We start from the raw sequence: 12,572 nt of genomic DNA on the forward strand, positions 1-12,572 counted from the left end.
TTCAGGGGGTCCTGGTGCAGTCCGAGTTGAGCAGCATTGTGGTCAGCTTACCTGTGAGAAGCAACAGACTTAGGGATCAAGCTTTGGAGTCTGATTCCAGTCCCACTATGTGACTTTGGGGAGTTACTTACCCCCTCTAGGCTTCAGTCTCCTCTTCCACATGGAGTGCTTGGCTCCATACCCATTAAATATCCCTGACATTCATGACATGGGGCCCCAGGTGTGAGTACCCTCACCGCCCCTGACCCAGGCTCTTACAGTCTACAGTAAGACCTTAACAGTTCAGCATAGGGGTTAACACACTTTATCTGTAAAGAGGAAGACAGTAAATATTTAAGGCTTTGCAGGCCCTACAGTCTACATGTCAACTTCTCAACTCTGCCATTACAGCATGAAAGCACACAAAGACACTAAGAAATGAACAAACATGGCTGTATTCCAGTAAAACTTTATTTAGGGATATCGATATTGGAATTTCATACATTTCACATCATTAAATCTTCTTCTTTTGATTTTTTTCAACCATTTTAGCATGCAAAACCCATTCTTAACTATATCAATATATATATATAACAGGCAACAGGCCAGATTTGGTCCAAGGGCTGTTAGTTTGCGGACCTTGGTCTAGTGTTCTTGCATATTGTTAAGCAATATGAAACAGTTTCCTCATCTGACAGATGAAAGTAATAATACCCATCCTGCAATCTTGTTGTGGGATAATAAATATCTGTAAAATATCTGGCAGGCTACCTGCCAGATATTAGGCACTCGGCAAAGGGTACCTGCTGCCATTATTACAATGAAATGTTCATCACATGAAAAAATGCTAACACTGATTCAGGAAGACTAGGTGGAACTGGGCAGGAGTACAATGCAGAAGGACAGCCAAGCAAGACAGAGCTGCAGGTTTACAAACCCATTTGCTCTAAGCACCATTGGACATACGTCTATTAGCATATTGCTGACTTTATAGACACAAATAAACAGTCAAAAAATAAGCAAACTGGGGCTTCCCTGGTGGCGCAGTGGTTCAGAGTCCGCCTGCCGATGCAGGGGACACGGGTTCGTGCCCCGGTCCGGGAAGATCACACATGCCACGGAGCGGCTGGACCCGTGAGCCATGGCCGCTGAGCCTGCGCGTCCGGAGCCTGTGCTCCGCAATGGGAGAGGCCACAACAGTGAGAGGCCCGCGTACCGCAAAAAAAAAAAAAAAAAAGCAAACTGTAGAAAGGAACTCCAATCACCTCTCTTGACTTGAAAGAAGACATGTGGTTTATTCTGGATGTCTAAATTGCTGCCATATGTGTACCTCCCTCCTAGAGCAAAGGAACTATTCAAATAAAAGTGTATAAAGTCTGTCTCTGATCTCAAAGCCTCCAGTAGTTCACATGACCACGCTGAGACCAAAGCAGCACTCTCTTGGGAGAATTCACAGCTGCTCAGCATCTGGGGGGCCAATCAGGCTCAGGATATGGAAAAGCTTAGGACTCCATTTCAGATGAAATCTCAAGCGTTCATCAAAGGCCCAAATGTGTATCCCTGGGTCTGGCACTCATTACTTGCTCTTCATTTGCTTTTTCTTTGGGTGCCAAGAGTCTGACGAACAGAGGTGTCCTCCCCTTCTGATCCCTACCCCGTAGGCAATCCTTTCCCCCAGGTCCCCTTACACTGTTCTCATTGCCTCTAAGTTTAGCAGTCTCTTCCGGTGCTAAGGATGACTACCTGCATGAACACGATGTCCTATACAGTAGCCACTATCCGCATTTGGCTGTCGAGCCCTTGAAACATGGCTGGTGTGACTGAGGAACCACATTTTTAATTTCATTTTATTTTCTTTAATTTACATTTAAAACCTGATACTCGATACAACTCTTGGAAAACTTTGAAGCATCTCTGGAGCAACTCAGACATGTGAATCTACTTTTTTCAACTGTACATTTTATAAAATCTAAATAAAGATCAAGTATTTGTGATGAAAATTTAGCATCCGAATTGAAATATGCTGTAATGGCAAAATATATACAGAATTTTGAAGACTCATGAAAAACGAATATAAATAGCTCATTCGTAAGTTGATATTGATTACATATTGACACGAAAATGTTTTGGATATATTGTGTTAAATAAAATGTATTATTGGGCTTCCCTGGTGGCGCAGTGGTTGGGAGTCCACCTGCCGATGCAGGGGATGCGGGTTCGTGCCCCGGTCCGGGAAGATCCCACATGCCGCGGAGCGGCTGGGCCCGTGGGACATGGCCGCTGAGCGTGCGCGTCCGGAGCCTGTGCTCCGCGGCGGGGCGGGGGGGCCACAGCGGTGAGAGGCCCGCGTACCGCAAAAAAAACCAACAACAAAATAATATATATATATATTATTAGGTAAATTCTGCCTACTTCTTTTTGCTTTTTTTTTTTTTTTTTTTTTTTTTTTTTTGCTGTACGCGGGCCTCTCACTGCTGTGGCCTCTCCCGTTGCGGAGCACAGGCTCCGGACACACAGGCTCCGCGGCCATGGCTCGCGGGCCCAGCCGCTCCGCGGCATGTGGGATCTTCCGGGATAGGGGCACGAACCCGTGTCCCCTGCATCGGCAGGCGGACTCTCAACCACTGCGCCACCAGGGAAGCCCTGCTTTTTTATTTATTTATTTTTTTTGCTTTCTTTTTAATGTGGCTCTTAGAAATGTAAAATTACCTAAGTGGCCCGCATTATGTTTCTCCTGGACTGCACTGTTACAGAGCATTAAATAAAGGTATTATTGTCATTACTCAAACTCATCACAAAGCTGGAATCAGAGTCTGTGTAGCTCTGACCTCTGCAAGCCACAGTCCTCTTCCTGCCCACACCGTAGAGAACAGACCTTCTTTCCTGGTTACCACTTTCCCTGATTGGTAAGGCAAGCCCTCCACAGAGAGAGACTTTCACATCTCTTTCTTTAGTCAGGCACACGGTTGCGGCCAAGAATAACAAACAACAATACCAGGAATCGTAGCCCTGCTCTCCACAGGTGGGTATTCCACTTGTCCCAAGGAGGAGAATTGTCCCAGGACAGTCCAATCCTTAAAATCTAAGATGAGCTCCACATGCACATTTTAATCGCACATTATGACTCATTCCCATGCAGGACATACACGTTTTACTTCCAATTCCCTTGTGATCATGATCTTCTCAGAGCAAGATGCAAACAGAGTTTTCATAACTGACCAAAGTTTTTATTTTGTGTCTGGTAAATGCACAGCTAATAAATTCCCTAGGAAACACAATAGCCTTTGAAATTAGAGAGAAATCCCTTCCAGAAAAGGCTTTTACATGCAAGAGTTTTCAAACCTCAGTAAATACTAAGATATGATTGAATGAATGTGGGCGCACATTTCTATTTATATTTACTATGTATATGTAGAGAAACACACATTTTTTTTACACAAACACTAGAATGACTTAAGTACAGGACCTCTCTTTTCCTGGCCCCTGAGCATCTCTTTAGGAGTTAACTTTCCCGCAGTCTCCCATGTACCAGAAGTTGTGAGTCTCCACCCCTCCACATCACACAGGAAATGAGAGACAGGCCTGGAGATATGGGGTGTGGGCAAAAGGCTCTCTGAAAATGTTACCTACCCCAAGGCTGCTGGTTATTGAAGTCCCTGGATGCCCTAGGCCAAGATCTTTGATTTACTGACTTTAAATCAAGTTCAAATCAGAAGCAGGGCCTACTCTTAATTCTTGAGTTGAGGAAGAAAGAAAACAACAGTGAAAGCACAGATAATCTCTTCACCGCATTTGAGCCATTTTCTTTACCTTCCTGCTGACACACCTTGACAAAGCTGCTAACAAGGAAAGGAATTAACCAATTTGGAGTTTAGCTCCTCTCCCTTTCCAGGCTCTGGTGGAAGTGCTAATTGGCAGCAAAACGCATAAAAGGTGTACATCAGAGTGGCCAGGGACCAACAGGATCTAGATAATCCATAAATTAAACAATGATCCTTTTAGTAACCAGGATCTAACTGCAGCTTTCTGTAATGGGATCCTGGTAACACTTGTAAATCTACTCTGTTCAATTAGAAAAATGCCTTTCTCCACTTTTCCCGGAATCCAGGAAATACAGAACTCATCCAATTCCCAACCCTCAGGCATAAGCATGTGTTAAATTCTCAGAAACAGCTGAATATGTTCCTCCTGGGGAGGAGATATCATAACTTTCCCCAGTCATCTGCTGGAAAGCTTAATGGGTTCCCTCTGCTTGCCTCAAATCTAAACTTTTTTTTCTCCCACCAGCCCCAAGATAGGTTTCCTTGATTCAAGCTGTTATCTAATTATTAATGATACCAATAATAGTTTTGCCACATGTGTAGAGCGCATTCTGCTTTACAAAGTGCATTCACGAACTTTATCTCTTTTGGATTCCAACACCGCCCCAGGGGGGATGCTGGCTGGGAAGCCTGAAGCTTATAGAATCTGTGGGTCTCTTTAAGAAAATGAATATAGATTATAAATACAACCATGCCAGAACCTCTTCCCAGAGCCTTGAAGGGGCCCTGAAGCTTTGCCTAAGGGTAAATCGAACTCTATCACTCCTCTCCTTCACTCCCACCTTCAAAGGGACATGAGGGTTTCTCAGGAAAGAGGGCTGTGGTCATGTGACTTGCCCAGGATCAAAAGGCTGTTAGTGTTAGAGGCAGACTTAAAACCTTCTTATTTCCCTAGTCTCTGTGGCCCCTCTATATTCTCTAGTTCCTCTGTCACAAAGGAAATTCTGAGGAAGGAACAAATAAAAATAACACAGCTAAAAGAGAGCTCCATCAGGAGATTGTTAGGAAGCTGTCTAGACTCAAAAGATGGTGAAATAAACTCAAAGCCCCTATAAACATTCACTGAATTGGCACTGAAGGTAAAATACACACTACAACACTACCCAGAGCCTGAGTCAACCCCACCTTCACCACTTACTAACCATGACCTGGGGCAAGTTAGTTTGCTTCTCGGAACCTCAGTATCTTCATTTGTAATAAAAGTTCACATGAGATGATACATGTAAAGCACTCGGCCCAGGACTCAGCCTGAACACACTAGGTGTTCAATAAAGAACAACTGTTATTGCTGCTGTTGTTCTCAATTCATCCAAAAAGCAAAGCTTTTACACAAGCAACTCATTGCCCAAAGTGTGCTAATGGAATTTGCAAAAGCATCTGCTCAGTCACAATAAGCCTAAAAATTAGGCAGGGCAGCTACTGAGACTTCAGCATTCTTTGGGCAGCAGAAAGAAATGTCATAGCAGATTTATTAAACAAAGTGCCTTGTCTATTCTACTTGCTGGGGTTATCGTAGAGTTTCAGGTTTGCAATCTGTGTACCTGTGAAGTTTCTGTGGCTTTCCAGTCTCAGTGAAGCCATATTATTTTCCAATCCTTTGAAACCTCATAGTTTGAGAACCACAAATTGTGGTGTGGATGCTGAGGTTTGTTTGTTTTTTGCTTTTGCTTTTTTTGTTTCTATTAACCCAGGGAACCGAAATGATCATGACAAAAGGTAAGTCACTCATATACTTTTCTTCTTTCTTCTTTCCAGTCCAGGTCTCTCTTCTCCCTCCCTCTAGATTTCAAATTGGCTCCAGATTTTAGGAGAAGCCCTAACAGATCTAAAAGAAACAAACTGAGAAGGAACTTAAGGAGCAAACTAATTGATAAACTCTCATCTGCTTGCTTATGCTAGAGTGAAAAATCCACGCATGTTTAAGAAGAATTAGGCTACTCCTAGAGGAGACCAGGTTAGGCTGTTGTCTGTAAGTAGCATCTCAAAAAAAATTAAATCATTTATACATTCAACATTTAGGAAACACTTTACTGTGAGTCAGACTAGTTGCTACGGATATCAAGTTGACTAAGACAAGGTCTTTTCTGCCCCCAAGATTCAACTAGGTAACTACCAACACCGCCACTACTCATATACTCACTAGGTATACCTTTCTTCTCATTGAGTCTGTAATCTTACTTAGGGCAAGAACAGTATTCATTTACATATGCTTAGTAAACACCAGCTGATTGACCTACTAAAGGCCCCTGTGCTATATGAGTTCATAGTAAAACAAAAGAGTTGAGCTAATTTACAGTACAGGGTAATACTTGATGCTACAGAGACAAGAACCAAACCATGGAGCCACAGAGGAAGCCTGAGGCAGGGGAAGACTTGACCACAGACGTGATGCTGAAATAGGAGTTGAAAGATAAGCTGAACTCTCTGTGGAGGAAAAGTGATAGCAGAGGGAATTTCCTGCAGAGAAAACAGCATGTACAATTACAACTAATAGCTAATAATTATCAAGGACTTATTATGTGTCAGGTTCTGTTCTGTAGAAATTAGCTTATTTATTCTTCATAACCTTAAGAAGTAGGCACTATTTTTGCTCCCATTTCACAGATGAGGAAACTGAGGCTTAGAGATTTCACTGCTGGAACAGGTTGGTCTGACATCAAAGACCAGGCTTTCAATCCCTGTGCTATACTACAAAGGCACAGAGCCTCGAAAGGAGGGCCTATATCTGCAAACTTGGAATTCATTTAGGTAAGTGTCTAGATCATGAGGAAGGGAGTAGTAGGTGGTGAGGCCAGATATGTGGGCAGGGGCCAGATTCTGAAGGAACTTGAATGCCAAGCTAAACAGCTGGGTTTACCCTGCAGGGCCTGGGGAGCCAAGACAAGCATTTAAGCCTACAAATGGCTTGATCAGCACTGCACTTCTGCACAGTAATCTGAGAGTGATGTGGAAGATGGGCGAGATTATGAGGCGCCTGAAGGAAAGGAGGCTATTTCAAAAGACAGACAAATACTAGGCTCTGGACAAGGCAGAGGTGATAGGGACAGAGAATAATGGGCAGATTTGAGAGATTTCCTGAGACAGAATTAATGTAGTATGGTGAAGGATTAGATCTGGGGCAGTGGGGGAAAAGTAAATAAGAAGACACCAAGCCCATAACTTGATATCAACATTCATCAAATTTCCCATCAATCAAGACCAAAGTAGAGACTTCCCTGGTGGTCCAGTGGTTAAGAGTCCGTGCTTCCACTGCAGGGGCACGGGTTTGACCCCTGGTCCAGGAACTAAGGTCCCTCATGCCTTGTGGCACAGCCAAAAAAGAAAAAAAAAAAAGGATCAATGTCATACGAGGACAGGTGACTGGTAGAGAAGATAACAGTAGCTTAGTCATGCACCTACTGTGTTATTGTCTAACTGCTTCAAGTTCCTAAGTATCATCAACCTGGCAAAACCATAATCTTCTCCAAGGCAGAAATAAGTGTCTGTGTCCACATGTTCACTCAGTTTCCATTTCAGTACTGAATCCAAAAAAAAAAACCTTAATACAACTCACTAAATACGTGTTAAATATCAAAGGTATACGTGATACTGTTCTCAAAAAAGTACCTGCTGACCAAAGGTAGAAATCATAAAAGAAAATACAAACAGCTTTTATTATATAAAATACTAAAGTATCTGTAATTTATAAGAGAAGAAAAACAAATGACTTCTATAAATTTAAGCTTTATTTCACTAATAACCAAATAAATACAAATTAAATATCTTTCTTGTCTACCAAATTTCGAAGACTTTTAAAGCGCCCCATGGAAAGAGACTGTCCCTTGACTTGATTATTCACAATGGCACAGCTCCCCAGGAGGGCTGCCTAACCAGGAACATGGCAAGAAATGAACCTACTAAGACCTGAGGTTGTTTTTTCTGCAGTAAACTAGCCTATCCTAACTAATGTGCAGATATTCCCATTTAACCCCTAGAATAACCCATTAAGGAATGCATGATCATCTCCATTTTAGAAACTGAGGCAGTGAAATCAAGAAACTTGCTTATGGTTACACAATTAGTAAGTGGTGGAGCCATAATTAAAATCCACATATTTCTGGCTTCAAAGCCCATGCAATGTGGAGTAAGTATGTAGTCCACAATTAAATGATTATTGAGGTAATCATTATTCTGTTATGAGAACCAGCTCTACACATGGGCAGAATGGGCCCTTACCATGCACAATACCTTGAGGGGATATTCTGTATGCCCCAAAAGACCACCATTTGCTGGCATGGTATAGGCTCCTCTTCTTAGCTAGTCAAAGATTCCTATTTAGGGTCACTATTGTTTAGGCAATAATGATACTTTAATCAACCTCTTTGTATCTCGGGATAATAAGATCTACCTCAAAAATCTGCTGAGAAGAGTAGATTTTGCCCACAGAATAAAGTTGACCCTGACTCAAAAGTTATCCTTCTAAAACACAAGCTTCATCACAGTAAATCATATTCAGTCTTCAAAACACAGCTCCAATATCATAAGTAGGAACCCTATCCTGATTATCCAATTAGAGGGTTCATTGCTTTCTCCCTCCATGCTTCTGTTATGCCTTCCACAGACCTATTATTCTTCACATTGTAACACATTCATTTACCTTTCTATCCCCCTTACTATACTGTAAGCCAGTGGAGAATGGAGTCAATGGCTTATGCATCTTGTGATACCAACACCAATATGGCAGAAAATATTTCATTAAAAACAACAACAGTATATCATTTTACCCTCACAAAACCTTATCAGGCATTCTACAACTTGGGCAAATTGAGGTTGCAAGTTGCAGTGACTGTCTAAAATCATATTCAGGAGACCAAGCTTGCACTGAATCCAGGTCTCTGGACTCTCCACTCCACCATGCATGGCCTTTCAAAGACAAGGGGAAAAGGCCCACCAGAGGCCATCAAGACCATCATTGCACAAAGGTACTTTGTTTCTCAAAGGTGGTAAGGACTCTGAATAGTATTAGGGCATCTTAGAAAGTCATCACCTGGGAAAGTACGGGGAACAGAGTTAAAATATAAAGAAGGTTGGCAGATCTGGGTCTAAGTCCAGGCTCACTCTGTCCTTAACCCTGTTCCCTTGGGCAAACCTCTTAAGCTCGGGAGCCTCAGCTTCCTCATCTGTAAAATGCGGTTTTAAACAATGATACTCACCTTACAGGGTTTGGTGTAAGACCAAGAGTTATATTATATGAAACGGGCTGAGGATATAGTAAAGATTAATTAAATTGTAGTTATTATTATATGTGAGGAAAAAATAGCACCTATTGAATGCCTGTGCCACAAAGTATTTTTCATATCTTATATTATTTCATCCCCACAGCAACCCTGTGGAGTATTACAACCCTGAGGTGCTTATTACTTTAATTTTATATTGAGGAAACTGAGACTCAGAGACATTTAAGTAGCTTATCCAAGGTCACGCAGGTAGCACTTGGCAGAGCCTGCATTCAGACCAAGGTCTTTCTGAGTCCAAAGCCTTTGCTCTTTGCAGTTTACCTGTCTGCACCCCAGATTAGCTTCAGCGGAGAAAAAATAAAGGAGGAATCAGATATGCCCCAAATGTCTGAGGTCAGTGTGAGGGGCTGGAAAGGGAAGGAATGGTTGGATCAGATTCATTTGTAGCTTGGGATGCATATTAAAAATGTTTGGAACATGTGCAAGATGAGGCAGGGGAGAAATCAAAAGGGAAGAAGACAGCCAACAATAAATGTCATGCTCCTCAACTTCTCTTTCAGTTAATAACACAATAAATAGTAGAGATGACTCATCTTCATATTTCAGTCCTTGGGCTAGGAGTCTCCAAGGTAAAAATCCCATATTGTAATACCAAGGTATTATTTTCTCTTGATCTTGATACCATTATGTCCCAGAAAATGTTCTGAAACCAAACAAAGGAAGTTCAGAAAAATCACAGGAAATACCTCATCTCCTTTACTCTAAGAAATGGAAACAAACTCTACTAGGTTAGTCTCTTACTTGCATCATTAACACCAAGGCATGTTGGAAGAGGATTCAGGTAACTAATACAGCAGTAGATGGCTTCAAATCATCCTACAGAAAAGTAAATGCTCTTTCACAATAGCACAACCAAAAAATTGATTTCTGGTGTTTTCCTCTGTCACACACAGCTCTCCCAAACTCGGAACAAATAGGCCTTTGCGTTCCCAGTCAAGGCCCAGGAAACTTTCATGCTGTGAATGTTTTTGATTCATGCAGTCAGGTTAGGCACGAGTAGAAGCAGTAGTCAGACAAACAAACAAACAAACAAACAAACTCCCTATGGAATAAAAAGTTCTCAAGTGAGGCACTTGTACCAAGTTCCACCACCTGATGCCACAAGAACCCAGAAAGATGCTCAGTCCAGGCTAAGAACACACTTGGAGAAAGAAAACTCAACAAAGAAGGGGTGGCTGAACAGACTCTGATAGGGAGTGAAATAATTTTGTCTGTTTATGAGCAAAAGGAAGGTTTGTCTGTTTAAATTTATAAGCAAAAGGAAGGCTTGAAATTCTCTACTAATAAATACACCCTCTTGTGAACTTTTCCGAAGTAGAACTAACAGCATACAGAGTTAGCAGATCTCACAGAAAACTCATTCCTAAGGGACTACCTGTAAACTGAAGTTTCTATCTTCATACGATCAAATGTTCGGTAGAACTCCCTCTGCACACTCTCACCCCCATTCAAAGCGCTACACCCCTCAGCACCAATAACCCATGTCCAGCCTTTCCTTTTCTCTGCGTGGCCCCAGAAAGGCCTCAGGCAACAGAGCCGCGGGACTCGCGGGCGCACCCCTCCCCTCCCTGCCATCCCCATTATTCGGCACACAGCCGTGCTCTCCCCTGGAGCCAACAGTCTGCAGCTCCTTCAATGCAGGCGCGAGAAGCAGGAATGGTCGGAAGAGAAGCCGTGCCAGCTGCATGTTTCAGAATCTCCCTCCCTATGCATTTGCCAAACGAACAAAAAGAAAATCAACGCCAGGAAAAGACAACTGAGATGAGGATGCCGTGGGACCGCGGCTGGCTCCACGCCTCTTAGCAGCAAGAGGCTGCCCAACCACGCGTCCAAGCCATAGATGCGAGTCGTTACCTTCAGGATGCAGGCCATGGCGCTCCGCCGGCCCTCCTGCCACCGAGCAGCGGGGCTCCTGGGTCAGGGGCAGTCCAGGCGACAGGCTGGAGGCTGGTACCGCTGCAGGACCGCTCCAGCCCACATTCCCGCAGATCCAAATAAGGGGACCGCGGTGAGAGCTGCGCGGGCACAGGCCCCGCCCCACGAGTCGTGGGCCCGCCCCCGGCCCCGTCCACTGGCTGGCGACCCGCGGGACCCCGCCCCCCAGGTCACGTGCCATCCCGGGCGCCGGCGGCTGCCCCTCGGTGCTTGCTACTTTTTCTTTTCTCTTTTTTTTTCTGTAAACGTTCTGTCGTTCATTGTATATAAAGTCGCTCAACAGCAGGCAGGGATCTGGGTCCCGCTGGGAAGAGAAAGTGGCCTTTTCTTCTCCTTGATTCGGTCTCCCCTAACAGATCAGAGAACTCCTAGCAGACACTTCACACTTTTTAATTCAGTGGGTTTGGAATCACCCCTCCACAGGCTTTGGGTACAAAAGTACCCAAAGGATTCTTCAAACGTAGCAAACAAGGGGGTTTCCCTGGTGGCGCAGTGGTTGAGCGTCCGCCTGCCGATTCAGGGGACGCGGGTTCGTGCCCCGGTCTGGGAAGATCCCACATGCCGCGGAGCGGCTGGGCCCGTGAGCCATGGCCGCTGAGCCTGCGCGTCCGGAGCCTGTGCTCCGGCAACGGGAGAGGCCCGCGTACTGGGGAAAAAAAAAAAAAAAAAAAGGGAGCACAAATACCTATCCTTGAAAGATGCCGTGAGCCGTATACTGTGTATGATATATTTTGTTTGTAAGTAAACACACACGTATATGTATGTGTGTGTATATATAATGCATTGCTCTTTCCTGCTTTAAGCTTATGTTTGTGAAAAAATGTGTGTATACATAAATATACTGTAAATAGCATATATGTGTATATGAAAATATAGTATATCTCATATATACATTAATTGTATAATTAATATATAAATTGTGTGCGTGTGTGTGTGCACGGGCGGTCGCACACATGCACAGGACTTAGCTCTTTCCTGGAACAAGTTTATAATTTGATGAATTTTGTTGCAACTTCAGTAACAAGGTTAGATCTACACATTCCTATTAGGACTGGAAACCCAGAGAGGCCATTTTTCACCATCCAACCTGAACTCTCTGATGCTGAAACAAAGGGCGATGTAGGAGGTCCACCTAAGAAGCACGTGGCCTGGGAGAAGACATGTTGTGGGTCCTCTCCACCTCTCCTCAGCAAACCCTCTTTCCTTGTTGAGTGAAAATCAACAAGGAAAGCCCAATTCCCCAGCAAGAGCTGACTAAGAGAAGCAGAATATTTCTATAACGAAAGTAACATCACACACATAGCCCAAAAAGGGAGAGACCGTCCGTCCTGTGTACATACACAGATCTCCACCACTTGGTCTGTCAGAGAAATCTAAAAACCAGGCCCAAAATATTTACCCAAGAGGTTTCGCTTGCTGGAAGCCCAGTCTAGTTTGCCTCCGTGGAGTCAGGAAGAGCACTGCGGGCTGCTGGTGGTGGCTGTGACGTCATGAGATTGGCTCACAAACCGCAAAGCAGAAACCTCGGCATTCAAGAGATCTGGTGTTTTCTTCATGAGAG

The 12,572-nt window shown here is 43.7% G+C and overlaps 1 protein-coding gene across 1 annotated transcript in view; it reads right to left on the minus strand.

Annotated features, from left to right (window-relative positions):
- The window catches only part of ST6GALNAC3 (ST6 N-acetylgalactosaminide alpha-2,6-sialyltransferase 3), a 571,072-nt gene extending 559,829 nt beyond the window's left edge, over positions 1 to 11,243 (minus strand). The window contains exon 1 of the mRNA XM_081218386.1: positions 10,931 to 11,243. Coding sequence (XP_081074512.1) covers positions 10,931 to 10,948 — 18 coding nt within the window. The 5' untranslated portion in view covers positions 10,949 to 11,243. The remainder of the gene's footprint in view (positions 1 to 10,930) is intronic.
- Between the last annotated feature and the right edge of the window lie 1,329 nt (positions 11,244 to 12,572).

This window comes from Mesoplodon bidens (genome assembly GCF_964165515.1).
Source record: "Mesoplodon bidens genome assembly, chromosome: 2".
Classification (NCBI taxonomy): domain Eukaryota; kingdom Metazoa; phylum Chordata; class Mammalia; order Artiodactyla; family Ziphiidae; genus Mesoplodon; species Mesoplodon bidens.